Source organism: Scyliorhinus torazame, chromosome 8 (genome assembly GCF_047496885.1).
Source record: "Scyliorhinus torazame isolate Kashiwa2021f chromosome 8, sScyTor2.1, whole genome shotgun sequence".
Taxonomy (NCBI): domain Eukaryota; kingdom Metazoa; phylum Chordata; class Chondrichthyes; order Carcharhiniformes; family Scyliorhinidae; genus Scyliorhinus; species Scyliorhinus torazame.
Genome location: NC_092714.1, coordinates 278214211 through 278234625, shown reverse-complemented (window position 1 = coordinate 278234625; position 20415 = coordinate 278214211). Strand labels below are relative to the sequence as shown.

General features: G+C 54.2%; 1 protein-coding gene across 6 annotated transcripts in view; it reads left to right on the top strand.

Moving 5' to 3' along the window:
- The window catches only part of mtss1 (MTSS I-BAR domain containing 1), a 292863-nt gene that overhangs the window by 222226 nt on the left and 50222 nt on the right, over positions 1–20415 (top strand). For 3 of the 6 annotated variants that reach the window (XM_072515391.1, XM_072515392.1, XM_072515390.1), the window contains exon 11: positions 5413–5532. The exons of the other annotated variants lie outside the window; for them this stretch is intronic. In XM_072515391.1, coding sequence (XP_072371492.1) covers positions 5413–5532 — 120 coding nt within the window. The remainder of the gene's footprint in view (positions 1–5412; positions 5533–20415) is intronic. 6 annotated transcript variants of the gene reach the window in all.

Sequence of the window (20415 nt, the reverse complement as noted above, 5' to 3'; positions counted from 1 at the left end):
CTCTCGCTGCCCTGTGCCCACCGCCTCTCGCTGCCCTGTGCCCAACGCCTCTCACTGCCCTCTGCTGCCCATCTCTCACTGCCCTGTGCCCACCGCCTCTCACTGCCCTGTGCCCACCGCCTCTCGCTGCCCTGTGCCCACCGTCTCTTGCTGCCCTGTGCCCACCGCCTCGCGCTGCCCTGTGCCCACCGCCTCTCGCTGCCCTGTGCTGCCCGCCTCTCGCTGCCCTGTGCTGCCCGCCTCTCGCTGCCCTGTGCTGCCCGCCTCTCACAGCCCTGTGCCCACCGCCTCTCGCCACCCTGTGCTGCCCGCCTCTCGCCGCTCTGTGCCCACCGCCTCTCGCTGCCCTGTGCCCACCGCCTCTCGCTGCCCTGTGCCCACCGCCTCTCGCTGCCCTGTGCCCACCGCCTCTCGCTGCCCTGTGCCCACCGCCTCTCGCTGCCCTGTCCCCACCGCCTCTCGCTGCCCTGTGCCCACCGCCTCTCGCTGCCCTGTGCCCACCGCCTCTCGCTGCCCTGTGCCCACCGCCTCTCGCTGCCCTGTGCCCACCGCCTCTCGCTGCCCTGTGCCCACCGCCTCTCGCTGCCCTGTGCCCACCGCCTCTCGCTGCCCTGTGCCCACCGCCTCTCGCTGCCCTGTGCCCACCGCCTCTCGCTGCCCTGTGCCCACCACCTCTCGCTGCCCTGTGCCCATCGCCTCTCGCTGCCCTGTGCCCACCGCCTCTCGCTGCCCTGTGCCCACCGCCTCTTGCTGCCCCTTGCTGTATTATTGCTCTAACCAACAAAGGTCTCTGGTTCATTGAAGGGTTAATTCTGTATAAAACCCCAAAATCAGGCCCTCAGACAGTGAAAACCTGATTATATACCTGCAACTTACTGGGTTTCCCAGCTTAGCCTGAGACCTGCAGTAGAACCGGTGGCGAGTTTATCCATCGAGGGGAGTGAGCACCTCCTCATATGTTGGCTTATTCAGATTATCCTCGAGTCTGGACAGGTGTGGATCCAGTTCTTATTTCATGGTGAATTTTAGTTTTGCCCATGATTCGCTCCCCCACTGCCTGAATGTGCGGTCTCACACCAGGGCCCGGCTTACTGGACCAGGGCTACCTCCAGCCAGAGGCTTCATTCTTTGTGCAGGATTAATGTGGGTTAGCTGTTTGGCCATGGAGGAAGCACTGAAATATTGAACCCGTTTCTGGCTGTCCAATCATAAAAATTATCAGTTACTCAATACCTTAGAAATACACATCCTTCATAATAAAGTGAAAGTGTTTCATCTGTACCCCTAGCCCCCTGAGCCCCCACAGTTGCACTTGAGAACAAAGAGTCAGACTCATTTAAAAAAAACCTGGGGTTAGGAAAATACCGGTTACCCTGAATTAATGGATCCCTTCAGAGCTATGAAAATAAACAATCTGATTCTCCCCTTTGAACCTGTCTCAACCTGTCAATCGAAAAGCTTTTGGCAGGCAAAGGAGTGTGAAATTGAATGTAAACAATCCAGTTCAAAGCTTTCAGCCTTCTAGCCAAACACGCTGAGGTGGTTTTCACATAGTCAGTTTCATTGCCCTTTGACGTTAGAAGTCTGTGTTGACCTTCTTCACACAGACTTTTAAACCTGGCATAAAAACAGAAAACACTGGACAATCACAGCAAATCTGACAGCCTCTCTGAAAGAGTCACCAGACTCGGAACCTTCGCTCCCCTCTCCACAGAGGCTGTCAGACCTGCTGCCATTGTCCAGAATTTTCTGTTTTTAGTTCAGATTTGCAGTAATTTGCTTTAAACTTGGCATCCTGACTGACTTTCTAAAGGGCTTTGGGGTACAGAGGAGAACATATTCACTTTATTATGTGAAAACTTTATTTTTTACATACTGACTGATGGAGAGACAGCCAATCGAGCCCCATCCTTGGGACGACCCCGGTCTGAGCCCCTCCAGCCCAGCACAAGCCCCCCTGACCCCCACCTCCCACGATGGACCCCCATCGGCACCCTGGCCCAATTATTGGGAGGATACTTACCACCTTGCCACCCCTCAGACTGCAAGTCGCCAGGCCCACATTGCTCGATACGTGGACCAATTCACACCAAACCCCAGCACCTCCTGGGAGATTCCCGCCCGGTGAGTGAATGGTACGTCCTGTCTGTCAATGACATGTAAAATAGATCTAATGAGTTACATGTGCAGGGTCCTGGGGTCTGGGAAGCCCGGATGGGACATCGGAAAACCCGCTTTGGCAGGCAGGGTAGGCACGGGATGCAACGGGATGCTGCATGACACGAAGCCCGATTTTGGCCCGACCCAGGATTCCAGAGGCCATCGCGAATCCCGAATCTAGCAGGTGGACCTGGAGGATCCCGGCAGTTATCTTTGGGGAGAGATGGGAGACATGGGGCTATTTTCATTCGAATAAAGGTCTTTAAACCCCTCCAGAGTCCCGTGTGTTTCAGTGAGTATATAACTCCAGAGTATATAAGCCTAATTTACTCACAAGGCAGCCCCTCAGCCCAGGGACCTAACTAGTGAACCTTTGCTGTATCAATTCAAGTATATCGTTCCTTAAATGTGGAGATCGAAACTGCCCAGAGTATTCCAGATGCACGATCACAAAGATCTGTACACTTGTTGTATGATTTCATTACTCCTGCTCTCCAATCTGTTTGCAATAAAGGCAGAAACAGTTTTGAGGGAGGTTGATAAATAATTGGAATAGGGAAATGTGAAAGGGCAGGGTCTCGGGAGTGAGTGGAGAATTCATTCAGAGCGCTGGCAAAGGCTGGAGGGGCTGAATGGCCTCGTTCTGTGCTGGCACCCTCTGTAATCCTGAATGAGGAATGTTGTACCACTGTGGCTGCTGTGGTCAGTTTAAATAGATCTTCATATCCGGAGCCTGGAGACCCCTTTGAATTCAGAGATGCAAGTGTGATGTATCTGTCCGAGGCCTCAGTGTGGAACCTCCTCCTACCTGATGCATTAATCTAACACTGACTGATGAGTATTTTGTAGCAGTTCAGCTGCTTGTTGCTGTGATGTTACAAGTGAAGTTTACGATGTCATTTCTTTTTTTAAAAATATATTTATTCAGAATTTTTCAACAAAGTTTTCAACCATACAAACAACCCCCCCCCGGCGTTACAAAAAGAAAGAAAGCTTGCATAGCAACACATAAACATAGCAAGTCAATATTGGATTCCTCCCGTACATGTCAGTTTTCCAGATCATTCATGTGTTTTCTTGCTCAAATGCCCCCCAGAAACCCCCCCCCCGGCCGCTGCCACCACGAACGATGTGCCCCCCCCCCCCCCCCCCCCCCCCGCCCCGGGTTGCTGTTGCTGCTGTCCGACCTTCCTCTAACGCGAGATAGTGTAGGAACGGTTGCCACCGCCTGTAGAACCCCTGCGCAGACCCTCTCAAGGCAAACTTAATCCTCTCCAACTTTATGAACCCAGCCATGTCGTTTATCCAGGCCTCCAGGCTAGGGGGCTTCGCCTCCTTCCACATTAGCAAGATCCTTCGCCGGGCTACTAGGGACGCAAAGGCCAGAATGCCGGCCTCTTTCGCCTCCTGCACTCCCGGCTCGTCCACTACTCCAAATATAGCTAGCCCCCAGCTTGGCTTGACCTGGACTTTCACCACCTTAGATACTGTTCCCGCAATTCTCCTCCAGAACCACTCCAGTGCCGGGCATGACCAAAACATATGGACATGGTTCGCCGGGCTCCCTGAGCACCTTCCACATCTGTCCTCTACCCCAAAGAACCTACTCGACCTCGCCCCCGTCAAGTGCGCTCTGTGGACCACCTTAAACTGTATCAGGCTAAGCCTGGCACACGAGGAGGAGGAATTAACCCTACCTAGGGCATCAGCCCACAGACCCTCCTCAATCTCTTCCCCCAGTTCCTCTTCCCGTTTACCCTTCAGCTCCTCTGCCAAAGCCTCCCCCTCTTTCATCTCCTGGTATATCGCCGACACCTTGCCCTCCCCGACCCATACGCCCGAAATCACCCTGTCTTGAATCCCCTGTGCCGGGAGCAGCGGGAATTCCCTCACCTGCCGCCTCACAAACACCCTCACTTGCATGTACCGGAAGACATTTCCCGGGGGTAGTCCAAATTTCTCCTCTAGCGCCCCTAAGCTCGCAAACGTCCCATCGATGAACAGGTCCCCCATTCTTCTAATCCCTGCCCGATGCCAGCTCTGAAACCCCCCGTCCATCCTTCCTGGGACAAACCGATGGTTATCCCTAATCGGGGACCACGCCGAGGCTCCCAACGCTCCCCTGTGTCGTCTCCACTGTCCCCAGATCTTTAGCGTCTTGTGTTAATGTAGACTCTGCCATACACTCCGTTCCACCACCTCACACTCAACCCTGCAGCAGCTACCCCAAAACCCTAGCAATCTCCTAGCAACCCCCCTCCACCATATTCCAGTGTTGCTTTGCATGTCCCACTGTGGTACATGTGAGACAGGCGACGATGCAGATGAGCTGTCTCTGCCTACCATACACTTTCATCAGTATTCCACCTTCGAGGGGGGGGGGCATGTTATGGGGAATTTTGGGGGGTTTACGGGGAAGGTGGGCATGGGGAGGGGGCTGCGGGGAAGGTGGGTGTGGGGAGGGGGCTGCGGGGAAGGTGGGGGAGGGGGCTGTGGGGAATGTGGGGGAGGGGGCTGCGGGGAAGGTGGGAAGGGGGCTGCGGGGAAGATGGGGGAGGGGGCTGCGGGGAAGGTGGAGGAGGGGGCTGCGGGGAAGGTGGGGAGGGGCTGCGGGGAGGGTTATGGAGTGGGAAGGGTTGTGAGGGTGGGACAGGGAGTTATAATCTTTATTGTCACAAGTAAGCTTACATTAACACTGCAATGAAGTTACTGTGAAATCCCCTAGTCGCCACATTCCAGCACCTGTTCGGGTACACAGAGGGAGAATTCAGAATGTCCAATTCACCTAACAGCACGTCTTTCGGGATTTGTGGGAGGAAACCGGAGCGCCCGGAGGAAACCCACGCAGACACGGGGAGAACGTGCAGACTCCGCACAGACAGTGACCCAGCGGGGAATCGAACCTGGGACCCTAGAGCTGTGAAGCAACAGTGCTAACCACTGTGCCACCGTGCCTGTGTAGGGACGAGAGCTGTGGGGGTACTTTGGGAGTTCACTCAGAGTGGGTGTGTTGTGTGTGTGCTGAATGCTGAAGCGAAACAAGCAGTGACGATTTACTCCATGTTAATCCTGTTTATTGCTGCCATGTCCATTCAAATCGCTGCCTCACACTATCCCGGACTTTCAAAGGGTTTAATAACTAAAAATGTTCACGGTTATGATTTCTAATCTTTCTACTTCCTGTCTCTCTCTCTCTCTTCCTCCCTCTCTCTCTTTCCTATTTTTTGCTTTAATTCTTGGCTTGACCTGCAGATGTCTACCAGTTCAGCATCCTCCGAGACATCCGAAACTTGGAGGTCGTTTAGCGAATGCAGCTCTCCCACTTCTCTCTGCTCTGGCTCCAAGACTGGGCTGTGGGCAGCAACCAGCAAGGTGATAACAGCCTCTTCCGTGCCAGGTTTGAGTGCTGGGTCCTGAGGGTGGGTCAGAGGAAAGCACAGGGTGCACTGGGTCCTACCCAAGCTGTGTAACTACAGAGCTGCAATAACTGGAGCAGGGTTTGTGGAAACAACCTCCAAGCTGCATGGGGTCGTGACAGATACGGTGTATCGGGCTGCACCACATCTGGCTGGGACCTTCCTATTCTCTTTGTGGCTCCTCTCACTTTAGTAACTTACAATGGCGCAGGGGGGAGGGGTGCTGACAATGACAGGGGTTGGAGGTGGAGGAAGACTGATGGTTTGAAAGAGGGTGCTTTCAGAGAGTGGAGGCTGACGACGTTGATGGAGTGAGAGAACTTGGCAGGAGTTCACGTTCCTGGGCCCTGCGATACAGGTCGATGGCGGATGAGGCAGGCTCTGTGGACCAGCATCACTCTGATTTGATCAAGTGACACAAATTAATCGGAAGTCCAGTTCCATCAACCTAGCTTTCGAGGAAATTTTCTTTCACGCCTTTTCTCCATTTCTCCATCTCTTTCTATATTCTTCCTGTTTCTGTTCCACAGAAGGTAGGAGTATGGAGAGTTGTTGAGGTGACTGGGTGGGTGAAGAAGTATAACACTATATCACACTGAGGTACAGTACTGGTGGGGACGGGTCTGTCACTGTGTAACACTGGGGTACAGTCCTGGTGGGGACGGGTCTCACTGTATAACACTGGGGTGCAGTACTGGTGGGGACGGGTCTGTCACTGTATAACACTGGGGTACAGTACTGGTGAGGACGGGTCTGTCACTGTTTAACACTGGGGTACAGTACTGGTGGGGACGTGTCTGTCACTGTATAACACTGGGGTACAGTACTGGTGGAGACAGGTCTGTCACTGTGTCACACTGGGGTACAGTCCTGGCAGGGACGGGTCTGTCACTGTATAACACTGGGGTACAGTACTGGTGGGGACGGGTCTGTCGCTGGGTAACACTGGGGTACAGTATGGGTGGGGACTGGTCTGTCACTGTATAACACTGGGGTACAGTACTGGTGGGGACGGGTCTGTCACTGTATAACACTGGGGTACAGTACTGGTGGGGACAGGCCTGTCACTGTATAACACTGGGGCACAGTACTGGTGGGGACGGGTCTGTCACTGTATCACACTGGGGTACAGTACTTGTGGGGATGGGTCTGTCACTGTTTAACACTGGGGCACAGTACTGGTGGGGACGGGTCTGTCACTGTATAACATTGGGGTACAGTACTGGTGGGGACGGGTCTGTCACTGTATAACACTGGGGTACAGTACTGGTGGGGACAGGCCTGTCACTGTATAACACTGGGGTACAGTACTGGTGGGGACGGGCCTGTCACTGCATAACACTGGGGTACAGTACTGGTGGGGACGGGTCTGTCACTGTATAACACTAGGGTACAGTACTGGTGGGGACGGGTCTGTCACTGTATAACACTGGGGTACAGTACTGGTGGGGACGGGTCTGTCACTGTATAACACTGGGGTACAGTACTGGTGGGGATGGGTCTGTCACTGTATAACATTGGGGTACAGTACTGGTGGGGACGGGTCTGTCACTGTATAACACTGGGGTACAGTACTGGTGGGGACAGGCCTGTCACTGTATAACACTGGGGTACAGTACTGGTGGGGACGGGTCTGTCACTGTATCACACTGGGGTACAGTACTGGTGGGGACGGGTCTGTCACTGTATAACACTAGAGTACAGTACTGGTGGGGACGGGTCTGTCACTGTATAACACTGGGGTACAGTACTGGTGGGGATGGGTCTGTCACTGTATAACACTGGGGTACAGTACTGGTGGGGACGGGTCTGTCACTGTATAACACTAGAGTACAGTACTGGTGGGGACGGGTCTGTCACTGTATCACACTGGGGTACAGTACTGGTGGGGACGGGTCTGTCACTGTATAACACTAGAGTACAGTACTGGTGGGGACGGGTCTGTCACTGTATAACACTGGGGTACAGTACTGGTGGGGACGGGTCTGTCGCAGTATAACACTGGGGTACAGTACTGGTGGGGGTGGGTCTGTCACAGTATAACACTGCGGTACAGTACTGGTGGGGACGGGTCTGTCACTGTATAACACTGGGGTACAGTACTGGTGGGGACGAGTCTGTCGCTGTATAACACTGGGGTACAGTACTGGTGGGGACGTGTCTGTCACTGTATAACACTGGGGTACAGTACTGGTGGGGACGGGTCTGTCACTGTATAACACTGGGGTACAGTACTGGTGGGGACGGGTCTGTCACTGTGTAACACTGGGGTACAGTACTGGTGGGGATGGGTCTGTCACTGTATAACACTGGGGTACAGTACTGGTGGGAACGGGTCTGTCACTGTATAACACTGGGGTACAGTACTGGTGGGGACGGGTCTGTCGCTGTATAACACTGGCGTACAGTACTGGTGGGGACGGGTCTGTCGCTGTATAACACTGGGATACAGTACTGGTGGGGACGGGTCTGTCCCTGTATAACACTGGGGTTCAGTACTGGTGGGGACGGGTCTGTCACTGTATAACACTGGGGTACAGTACCGGTGGGGACGGGTCTGTCACTGTATAACACTGGGGTACAGTACTGGTGGGGACGGGTCTGTCACTGTGTAACACTGGGGTACAGTACTGGTGGGGACGGGTCTGTCACTGTATAACACTGGGGTACAGTACTGGTGGGGATTGGTCTGTCACTGTATAACACTGGAGTACAGTACTGGTGGGGACGGGTCTGTCACTGTATAACACTGGAGTACAGTACTGGTGGGGACGGGTCTGTCACTGTATAACACTGGGGTACAGTACTGGTGGGGACGGGTCTGTCACTGTATAACACTGGGGTACAGCACTGGTGGGGACGGGTCTGTCACTGTGTAACACTGGGGTACAGTACTGGTGGGGACATGTCTGTCACTGTATAACACTGGGGTACAGTACTGGTGGGGACGGGTCTGTCACTGTATAACACTGGGGTACAGTACTGGTGGGGACGGGTCTGTCACTGTGTAACACTGGGGTACAGTACTGGTGGGGATGGGTCTGTCACTGTATAACACTGGGGTACAGTACTGGTGGGAACGGGTCTGTCACTGTATAACACTGGGGTACAGTACTGGTGGGGACGGGTCTGTCGCTGTATAACACTGGCGTACAGTACTGGTGGGGATGGGTCTGTCGCTGTATAACACTGGGATACAGTACTGGTGGGGACGGGTCTGTCCCTGTATAACACTGGGGTTCAGTACTGGTGGGGACGGGTCTGTCACTGTATAACACTGGGGTACAGTACCGGTGGGGATGGGTCTGTCACTGTATAACACTGGGGTACAGTACTGGTGGGGACGGGTCTGTCACTGTGTAACACTGGGGTACAGTACTGGTGGGGATTGGTCTGTCACTGTATAACACTGGGGTACAGTACTGGTGGGGACGGGTCTGTCACTGTATAACACTGGGGTACCAGTACTGGTGGGGTCAGGTCTGTCACTGTATAACACTGGAGTACAGTACTGGTGGGGACGGGTCTGTCACTGTATAACACTGGAGTACAGTACTGGTGGGGACGGGTCTGTCACTGTATAACACTGGGGTACAATACCGGTGGGTACGGGTCTGTCACTGTATAACACTGGGGTACAGTACTGGTGGGGACGGGTCTGTCACTGTGTAACACTGGGGTACAGTACTGGTGGGGACGGGTCTGTCACTGTATAACACTGGGGTACAGTACTGGTGGGGATTGGTCTGTCACTGTATAACACTGGGGTACAGTACTGGTGGGGACGGGTCTGTCACTGTATAACACTGGGGTACAGTACTGGTGGGGTCAGGTCTGTCACTGTATAACACTGGAGTACAGTACTGGTGGGGACGGGTCTGTCACTGTATAACACTGGAGTACAGTACTGGTGGGGACGGGTCTGTCACTGTATAACACTGGGGTACAATACCGGTGGGTACGGGTCTGTCACTGTATAACACTGGGGTACAGTACTGGTGGGGACGGGTCTGTCACTGTATAACACTGGGGTACAGTACTGGTGGGGACGGGTCTGTCACTGTGTAACACTGGTATACAGTACTGGTGGGAACGGGTCTGTCGCTGTATAACACTGGAGTACAGTACTGGTGGGGACGGGTCTGTCACTGTGTAACACTGGTATACAGTACTGGTGGGGACGGGTCTGTCACTGTATAACACTGGGGTACAGTACTGGTGGGGACGGGTCTGTCACTGTATCACACTGGGGTACAGTACTGGTGGGGACGGGTCTGTCACTGTATAACACTGGGGTACAGTACTGGTGGGGACGGGTCTGTCACTGTATAACACTGGGGTACCAGTACTGGTGGGGTCAGGTCTGTCACTGTATAACACTGGAGTACAGTACTGGTGGGGACGGGTCTGTCACTGTATAACACTGGAGTACAGTACTGGTGGGGACGGGTCTGTCACTGTATAACACTGGGGTACAATACCGGTGGGTACGGGTCTGTCACTGTATAACACTGGGGTACAGTACTGGTGGGGACGGGTCTGTCACTGTGTAACACTGGGGTACAGTACTGGTGGGGACGGGTCTGTCACTGTATCACACTGGGGTACAGTACTGGTGGGGACGGGTCTGTCACTGTATCACACTGGCGGACGGTACTGGTGGGGACGGGTCTGTCACTGTATAACACTGGGGTACAGTACTGGTGGGGACGGGTCTGTCACTGTATAACACTGGGGTACAGTACTGGTGGGGACGGGTCTGTCACTGTATAACACTGGGGTACAGTACTGGTGGGGACGGGTCTGTCACTGTATAACACTGGGGTACAGTACTGGTGGGGACGGGTCTGTCACTGTGTCACACTGGGGTACAGTCCTGGCGGGGACGGGTCTGTCACTGTGTCACACTGGGGTACAGTCCTGGCGGGGACGGGTCTGTCACTGTTTAACACTGGGGTACAGTCCTGGTGGGGACAGGTCTGTCACTGTGTCACACTGGGATACAGTCCTGGCAGGGACGGGTCTGTCACTGTATAACACTGGGGTACAGTACTGGCGGGGACGGGTCTGTCGCTGGGTAACACTGGGGTACAGTATGGGTGGGGACGGGTCTGTCACTGTATAACACTGGGGTACAGTATTGGTGGGGACAGGTCTGTCACTGTATAACACTGGGGTACAGTACTGGTGGGGACAGGCCTGTCACTGTATAACACTGGGGTACAGTACTGGTGGGGACGGGTCTGTCACTGTATCACACTGGGGTACAGTACTGGTGGGGATGGGTCTGTCACTGTTTAACACTGGGGTACAGTACTGGTGGGGACGGGTCTGTCACTGTATAACACTGGGGTACAGTACTGGTGGGGACAGGCCTGTCACTGTATCACACTGGGGTACAGTACTGGTGGGGACGGGTCTGTCACTGTATCACACTAGGGTACAGTACTGGTGGGGACGGGTCTGTCACTGGATAACACTGGGGTACAGTACTGGTGGGGACGGGTGTGTCACTGTATAACACTGGGGTACAGTACTGGTGGGGACGGGTCTGTCACTGTATAACACGGGTACAGTACTGGTGGGGGCGGTTCTGTCACTGTATAACACTGGGGTACAGTACTGGTGGGGACGGGTCTGTCACTGTATAACACTGGGGTACAGTATTGGTGGGGACGGGTCTGTCGCTATATAACACTGGGGTACAGTACTGGTGGGGACGTGTCTGTCACTGTATAACACTGGGGTACAGTACTGGTGGGGACGGGTCTGTCGCTGTATAACACTGGGGTACAGTACTGGTGGGAACGGGTCTGTCGCTGTATAACACTGGGGTACAGTACTGGTGGGGACGTGTCCGCCACTGTATAACACTGGGGTACAGTACTGGTGGGGACGGGTCTGTCACTGTATAACACTGGGGTACAGTACTGGTGGGGACGGGTCTGTCGCTGTATAACACTGGGGTACAGTACTGGTGGAGACGGGTCTGTCACTGTATAACTCTGGGGTACAGTACTGGTGGGGACAGGTCTGTCACTGTATAACACTGGGGTACAGTACTGGTGGGGACGGGTCTGTCACTGTATAACACTGGGGTGCAGTACTGATGGGGATGGGTCTGTCACTGTATAACACTGGGGTGCAGTACTGGTGGGGATGGGTCTGTCACTGTATAACACTGGGGCACAGTACTGGTGGGGACGGGTCTGTCACTGTATAACACGGGTACAGTACTGGTGGGGACAGGTCTGTCACTGTATAACACTGGGATACAGTACTGATGGGGATGGGTCTGTCACTGTATAACACTGGGGTGCAGTACTGGTGGGGATGGGTCTGTCACTGTTTAACACTGGGGTACAGTACTGGGGATGGGTCTGTCACTGTATAACACTGGGGTACAGTACTGGTGGGGATGGGTCTGTCACTGTATAACACTGGGGTACAGTACTGGTGGGGACGTGTCTGTCACTGTATAACACTGGGGTACAGTACTGGTGGGGATGGGTCTGTCACTGTATAACACTGGGGTGCAGTACTGGTGGGGACGGGTCTGTCACTGTATAACACTGGGGTACAGTACTGGTGGGGACGTGTCTGTCACTGTATAACACGGGTACAGTACTGGTGTGGATGGGTCTGTCACTGTATAACCCTGGGGTACAGTACTGGTGGGGACGGGTCTGTCACTGTATAACACTGGGGTACAGTACTGGTGGGGACGTGTCTGTCACTGTATAACACTGGGGTACAGTACTGGTGACGGGTCTGTCACTGTATAACACTGGGGTACAGTACTGGTGGGGACGTGTCTGTCACTGTATAACACTGGGGTACAGTACTGGTGGGAACGGGTCTGTCGCTGTATAACACTGGAGTACAGTACTGGTGGGGACGGGTCTGTCACTGTGTAACACTGGTATACAGTACTGGTGGGGACGGGTCTGTCACTGTATAACACTGGGGTACAGTACTGGTGGGGACGGGTCTGTCACTGTATCACACTGGGGTACAGTACTGGTGGGGACGGGTCTGTCACTGTATAACACTGGGGTACAGTAATGGTGGGGACGGGTCTGTCACTGTATCACATGGGGTACAGTACTGGTGGTGACGGGTCTGTCACCGTATAACACTGGGGTACAATACTGGTGGGGACGGGCCTGTCACTGTATAACACTGGGGTACAGTACTGGTGGGGACGGGTCTGTCACTGTATCACACTGGGGTACAGTACTGGTGGGGACGGGTCTGTCACTGTATCACACTGGCGGACGGTACTGGTGGGGACGGGTCTGTCACTGTATAACACTGGGGTACAGTACTGGTGGGGACGGGTCTGTCACTGTATAACACTGGGGTACAGTACTGGTGGGGACGGGTCTGTCACTGTATAACACTGGGGTACAGTACTGGTGGGGACGGGTCTGTCACTGTATAACACTGGGGTACAGTACTGGTGGGGACGGGTCTGTCACTGTGTCACACTGGGGTACAGTCCTGGCGGGGACGGGTCTGTCACTGTGTCACACTGGGGTACAGTCCTGGCGGGGACGGGTCTGTCACTGTTTAACACTGGGGTACAGTCCTGGTGGGGACAGGTCTGTCACTGTGTCACACTGGGATACAGTCCTGGCAGGGACGGGTCTGTCACTGTATAACACTGGGGTACAGTACTGGCGGGGACGGGTCTGTCGCTGGGTAACACTGGGGTACAGTATGGGTGGGGACGGGTCTGTCACTGTATAACACTGGGGTACAGTATTGGTGGGGACAGGTCTGTCACTGTATAACACTGGGGTACAGTACTGGTGGGGACAGGCCTGTCACTGTATAACACTGGGGTACAGTACTGGTGGGGACGGGTCTGTCACTGTATCACACTGGGGTGCAGTACTGGTGGGGATGGGTCTGTCACTGTTTAACACTGGGGTACAGTACTGGTGGGGACGGGTCTGTCACTGTATAACACTGGGGTACAGTACTGGTGGGGACAGGCCTGTCACTGTATCACACTGGGGTACAGTACTGGTGGGGACGGGTCTGTCACTGTATCACACTAGGGTACAGTACTGGTGGGGACGGGTCTGTCACTGGATAACACTGGGGTACAGTACTGGTGGGGACGGGTGTGTCACTGTATAACACTGGGGTACAGTACTGGTGGGGACGGGTCTGTCACTGTATAACACGGGTACAGTACTGGTGGGGGCGGTTCTGTCACTGTATAACACTGGGGTACAGTACTGGTGGGGACGGGTCTGTCACTGTATAACACTGGGGTACAGTATTGGTGGGGACGGGTCTGTCGCTATATAACACTGGGGTACAGTACTGGTGGGGACGTGTCTGTCACTGTATAACACTGGGGTACAGTACTGGTGGGGACGGGTCTGTCGCTGTATAACACTGGGGTACAGTACTGGTGGGAACGGGTCTGTCGCTGTATAACACTGGGGTACAGTACTGGTGGGGACGTGTCCGCCACTGTATAACACTGGGGTACAGTACTGGTGGGGACGGGTCTGTCACTGTATAACACTGGGGTACAGTACTGGTGGGGACGGGTCTGTCGCTGTATAACACTGGGGTACAGTACTGGTGGAGACGGGTCTGTCACTGTATAACTCTGGGGTACAGTACTGGTGGGGACAGGTCTGTCACTGTATAACACTGGGGTACAGTACTGGTGGGGACGGGTCTGTCACTGTATAACACTGGGGTGCAGTACTGATGGGGATGGGTCTGTCACTGTATAACACTGGGGTGCAGTACTGGTGGGGATGGGTCTGTCACTGTTTAACACTGGGGTACAGTACTGGGGATGGGTCTGTCACTGTATAACACTGGGGTACAGTACTGGTGGGGACGGGTCTGTCACTGTATAACACTGGGGTACAGTACTGGTGGGGACGTGTCTGTCACTGTATAACACTGGGGTACAGTACTGGGGATGGGTCTGTCACTGTATAACACTGGGGTACAGTACTGGTGGGGACGTGTCTGTCACTGTTTAACACTGGGGTACAGTACTGGGGATGGGTCTGTCACTGTATAACACTGGGGTACAGTACTGGTGGGGACGGGTCTGTCACTGTATAACACTGGGGTACAGTACTGGTGGGGACGGGTCTGTCACTGTATAACACTGGGATACAGTACTGATGGGGATGGGTCTGTCACTGTATAACACTGGGGTGCAGTACTGGTGGGGATGGGTCTGTCACTGTTTAACACTGGGGTACAGTACTGGGGATGGGTCTGTCACTGTATAACACTGGGGTACAGTACTGGTGGGGACGGGTCTGTCACTGTATAACACTGGGGTACAGTACTGGTGGGGACGTGTCTGTCACTGTATAACACTGGGGTACAGTACTGGTGGGGATGGGTCTGTCACTGTATAACACTGGGGTGCAGTACTGGTGGGGACGGGTCTGTCACTGTATAACACTGGGGTACAGTACTGGTGGGGACGTGTCTGTCACTGTATAACACGGGTACAGTACTGGTGTGGATGGGTCTGTCACTGTATAACCCTGGGGTACAGTACTGGTGGGGACGGGTCTGTCACTGTATAACACTGGGGTACAGTACTGGTGGGGACGTGTCTGTCACTGTATAACACTGGGGTACAGTACTGGTGACGGGTCTGTCACTGTATAACACTGGGGTACAGTACTGGTGGGGACGTGTCTGTCACTGTATAACACTGGGGTACAGTACTGGTGGGGACGGGTCTGTCACTGTATAACACTGGGGTACAGTACTGGTGGGGATGGGTCTGTCACTGTATAACACTGGGGTACAGTACTGGTGACGGGTCTGTCACTATAACACTGGGGTACAGTACTGGTGGGGATGGGTCTGTCACTGTATAACCCTGGGGTACAGTACTGGTGGGGACGGGTCTGTCACTGTATAACACTGGGGCACAGTACTGGTGGGGACGGGTCTGTCACTGTGTAACACTGGGGTACAGTACTGGTGGGGACGGGTCTGTCACTGTATAACACTGGGGTACAGTACTGGTGGGGACGGGTCTGTCGCTGTATAACACTGGGGTACAGTACTGGTGGGGATGGGTCTGTCTCTGTATAACACTGGGATACAGTACTGGTGGGGATGGGTCTGTCACTGTATCACACTGGGATACAGTACTGGTGGGGATGGGTCTGTCACTGTGTAACACTGGGGTACAGTACTGGTGGGGATGGGTCTGTCACTGTGTAACACTGGGGTACAGTACTGGTGGGGACGGGTCTGTCACTGTATAACACTGGGGTACAGTACTGGTGGGGACGGGTCTGTCGCTGTATAACACTGGGGTACAGTACTGGTGGGGATGGGTCTGTCTCTGTATAACACTGGGATACAGTACTGGTGGGGATGGGTCTGTCACTGTATCACACTGGGATACAGTACTGGTGGGGATGGGTCTGTCACTGTATAACACTGGGGTACAGTACTGGTGGGGATGGGTCTGTCACTGTATAACACTGGGGTACAGTACTGGTGGGGATGGGTCTGTCACTGTATAACACTGGGGTACAGTACTGGTGGGGACGGGTCTGTCACTGTATAACACTGGGGTACAGTACTGGTGGGGACGGGTCTGTCACTGTATAACACTGGGGTACAGTACTGGTGGGGACGGGTCTGTCACTGTATAACACTGGGGTACAGTACTGGTGGGGACGGGTCTGTCACTGTATAACACTGGGGTACAGTACTGGTGGGGACGGGTCTGTCACTGTATAACACTGGGGTACAGTACTGGTGGGGACGGGTCTGTCACTGTATAACACTGGGGTACAGTACTGGTGGGGACGGGTCTGTCACTGTATAACACTGGGGTACAGTACTGGTGGGGATGGGTCTGTCACTGTATAACACTGGGGTACAGTACTGGTGGGGATGGGTCTGTCACTGTATAACACTGGGGTACAGTACTGGTGGGGACGGGTCTGTCACTGTATAACACTGGGGTACAGTACTGGTGGGGACGGGTCTGTCACTGTATAACACTGGGGTACAGTACTGGTGGGGACGGGTCTGTCACTGTATAACACTGGGGTACAGTACTGGTGGGGACGGGTCTGTCACTGTATAACACTGGGGTACAGTACTGGTGGGGACGGGTCTGTCACTGTATAACACTGGGGTACAGTACTGGTGGGGACGGGTCTGTCACTGTATAACACTGGGGTACAGTACTGGTGGGGATGGGTCTTTCACTGTATAACACTGGGGTACAGTACTGGTGGGGACGGGTCTGTCACTGTATAACACTGGGGTACAGTACTGGTGGGGACGGGTCTGTCACTGTATAACACTGGGGTACAGTACTGGTGGGGTCGGGTCTGTCTCTGTATAACTCTGGGGTACAGTACTGGGGGGACGGGTCTGTCACTGTATAACACTGGGGTACAGTACTGGTGGGGACGGGTCTGTCACTGTATAACACTGGGATACAGTACTGGTGGGGACGGGTCTGTCACTGTATAACACTGGGGTACAGTACTGGTGGGGACGGGTCTGTCACTGTATAACACTGGGGTACAGTACTGGTGGGGACGGGTCTGTCACTGTATAACACTGGGGTGCAGTACTGGTGGGGACGGGTCTGTCACTGTATAACACTGGGGTACAGTACTGGTGGGGACGGGTCTGTCACTGTATTACACTGGGGTACAGTACTGGTGAGGACGGGTCTGTCACTGTATTACACTGGGGTACAGTACTTGTGGGGACTGGTCTGTCAATGTATAACACTGGGGTACAGTACCGGTGGGGACGGGTCTGTCACTGTATAACACTGGGGTACAGTACTGGTGGGGACGGGTCTGTCACTGTGTAACACTGGGGTACAGTACTGGTGGGGACGGGTCTGTCAATGTATAACACTGGGGTACAGTACTGGTGGGGACGGGTCTGTCAATGTATAACACTGGGGTACAGTACCGGTGGGGACGGGTCTGTCACTGTATAACACTGGGGTACAGTACTGGTGGGGACGGGTCTGTCACTGTATTACACTGGGGTACAGTACTGGTGGGGACGGGTCTGTCAATGTATAACACTGGGGTACAGTACCGGTGGGGACGGGTCTGTCACTGTATAACACTGGGGTACAGTACTGGTGGGGACGGGTCTGTCACTGTATAACACTGGGGTACAGTACTGGTGGGGATGGGTCTTTCACTGTTTAACACTGGGGTACAGTACTGGGGGGGGACGGGTCTGTCGCTGTATAACACTGGGGTACAGTACTGGTGGGGACGGGTCTGTCGCTGTATAACACTGGGGTACAGTACTGGTGGGGATGGGTCTGTCTCTGTATAACACTGGGATACAGTACTGGTGGGGATGGGTCTGTCACTGTATCACACTGGGATACAGTACTGGTGGGGATGGGTCTGTCACTGTATAACACTGGGGTACAGTACTGGTGGGGATGGGTCTGTCACTGTATAACACTGGGGTACAGTACTGGTGGGGATGGGTCTGTCACTGTATAACACTGGGGTACAGTACTGGTGGGGACGGGTCTGTCACTGTATAACACTGGGGTACAGTACTGGTGGGGACGGGTCTGTCACTGTATAACACTGGGGTACAGTACTGGTGGGGACGGGTCTGTCACTGTATAACACTGGGGTACAGTACTGGTGGGGACGGGTCTGTCACTGTATAACACTGGGGTACAGTACTGGTGGGGACGGGTCTGTCACTGTATAACACTGGGGTACAGTACTGGTGGGGACAGGTCTGTCACTGTATAACACTGGGGTACAGTACTGGTGGGGACGGGTCTGTCACTGTATAACACTGGGGTACAGTACTGGTGGGGATGGGTCTGTCACTGTATAACACTGGGGTACAGTACTGGTGGGGATGGGTCTGTCACTGTATAACACTGGGGTACAGTACTGGTGGGGACGGGTCTGTCACTGTATAACACTGGGGTACAGTACTGGTGGGGACGGGTCTGTCACTGTATAACACTGGGGTACAGTACTGGTGGGGACGGGTCTGTCACTGTATAACACTGGGGTACAGTACTGGTGGGGACGGGTCTGTCACTGTATAACACTGGGGTACAGTACTGGTGGGGACGGGTCTGTCACTGTATAACACTGGGGTACAGTACTGGTGGGGACGGGTCTGTCACTGTATAACACTGGGGTACAGTACTGGTGGGGATGGGTCTGTCACTGTATAACACTGGGGTACAGTACTGGTGAGGACGGGTCTGTCACTGTATAACACTGGGGTACAGTACTGGTGGGGACGGGTCTGTCACTGTATAACACTGGGGTACAGTACTGGTGGGGTCGGGTCTGTCTCTGTATAACACTGGGGTACAGTACTGGTGGGGACGGGTCTGTCACTGTATAACACTGGGGTACAGTACTGGTGGGGACGGGTCTGTCACTGTATAACACTGGGATACAGTACTGGTGGGGACGGGTCTGTCACTGTATAACACTGGGGTACAGTACTGGTGGGGACGGGTCTGTCACTGTATAACACTGGGGTACAGTACTGGTGGGGACGGGTCTGTCACTGTATAACACTGGGGTGCAGTACTGGTGGGGATGGGTCTGTCACTGTATAACACTGGGGTACAGTACTGGTGGGGACGGGTCTGTCACTGTATTACACTGGGGTACAGTACTGGTGAGGACGGGTCTGTCACTGTATTACACTGGGGTACAGTACTGGTGGGGACGGGTCTGTCAATGTATAACACTGGGGTACAGTACCGGTGGGGACGGGTCTGTCACTGTATAACACTGGGGTACAGTACTGGTGGGGACGGGTCTGTCAATGTATAACACTGGGGTACAGTACTGGTGGGGACGGGTCTGTCAATGTATAACACTGGGGTACAGTACCGGTGGGGACGGGTCTGTCACTGTATAACACTGGGGTACAGTACTGGTGGGGACGGGTCTGTCACTGTATAACACTGGGGTGCAGTACTGGTGGGGACGGGTCTGTCACTGTATAACACTGGGGTGCAGTACTGGTGGGGACGGGTCTGTCACTGTATAACACTGGGGTACAGTACTGGTGGGGACGGGTCTGTCACTGTATAACACTGGGGTACAGTACTGGTGGGGACGGGTCTGTCACTGTATAACACTGGGGTGCAGTCCTGGTGGGGACGGGTCTGTCACTGTATAACACTGGGGTACAGTACTGGTGGGGACGGGTCTGTCACTGTATAACACTGGGGTACAGTACTGGTGGGGACGGGTCTGTCACTGTATAACACTGGGGTACAGTACTGGTGGGGACGGGTCTGTCACTGTATCACACTGGGGTACAGTACTGGTGGGGACAGGTCTGTCACTGTATAACACTGGGGTACAGTACTGGTGGGGACGGGTCTGTCACTGTATAACACTGGGGTACAGTACTGGTGGGGACGTGTCTGTCACTGTATTACACTGGGGTACAGTACTGGTGAGGACGGGTCTGTCACTGTATTACACTGGGGGACAGTACTGGTGGGGACGGGTCTGTCAATGTATAACACTGGGGTACAGTACCGGTGGGGACGGGTCTGTCACTGTATAACACTGGGGTACAGTACTGGTGGGGATGGGTCTTTCACTGTTTAACACTGGGGTACAGTACTGGGGGGGGACGGGTCTGTCGCTGTATAACACTGGAGTACAGTACTGGTGGGGACGGGTCTGTCACTGTATAACACTGGGGTACAGTATTGGTGGGGAGGGGTCTGTCACTGTATAACACTGGGTTACAGTACTGGTGGGGACGGGTCTGTCACTGTATAACACTGGAGTACAGTACTGGTGGGGAC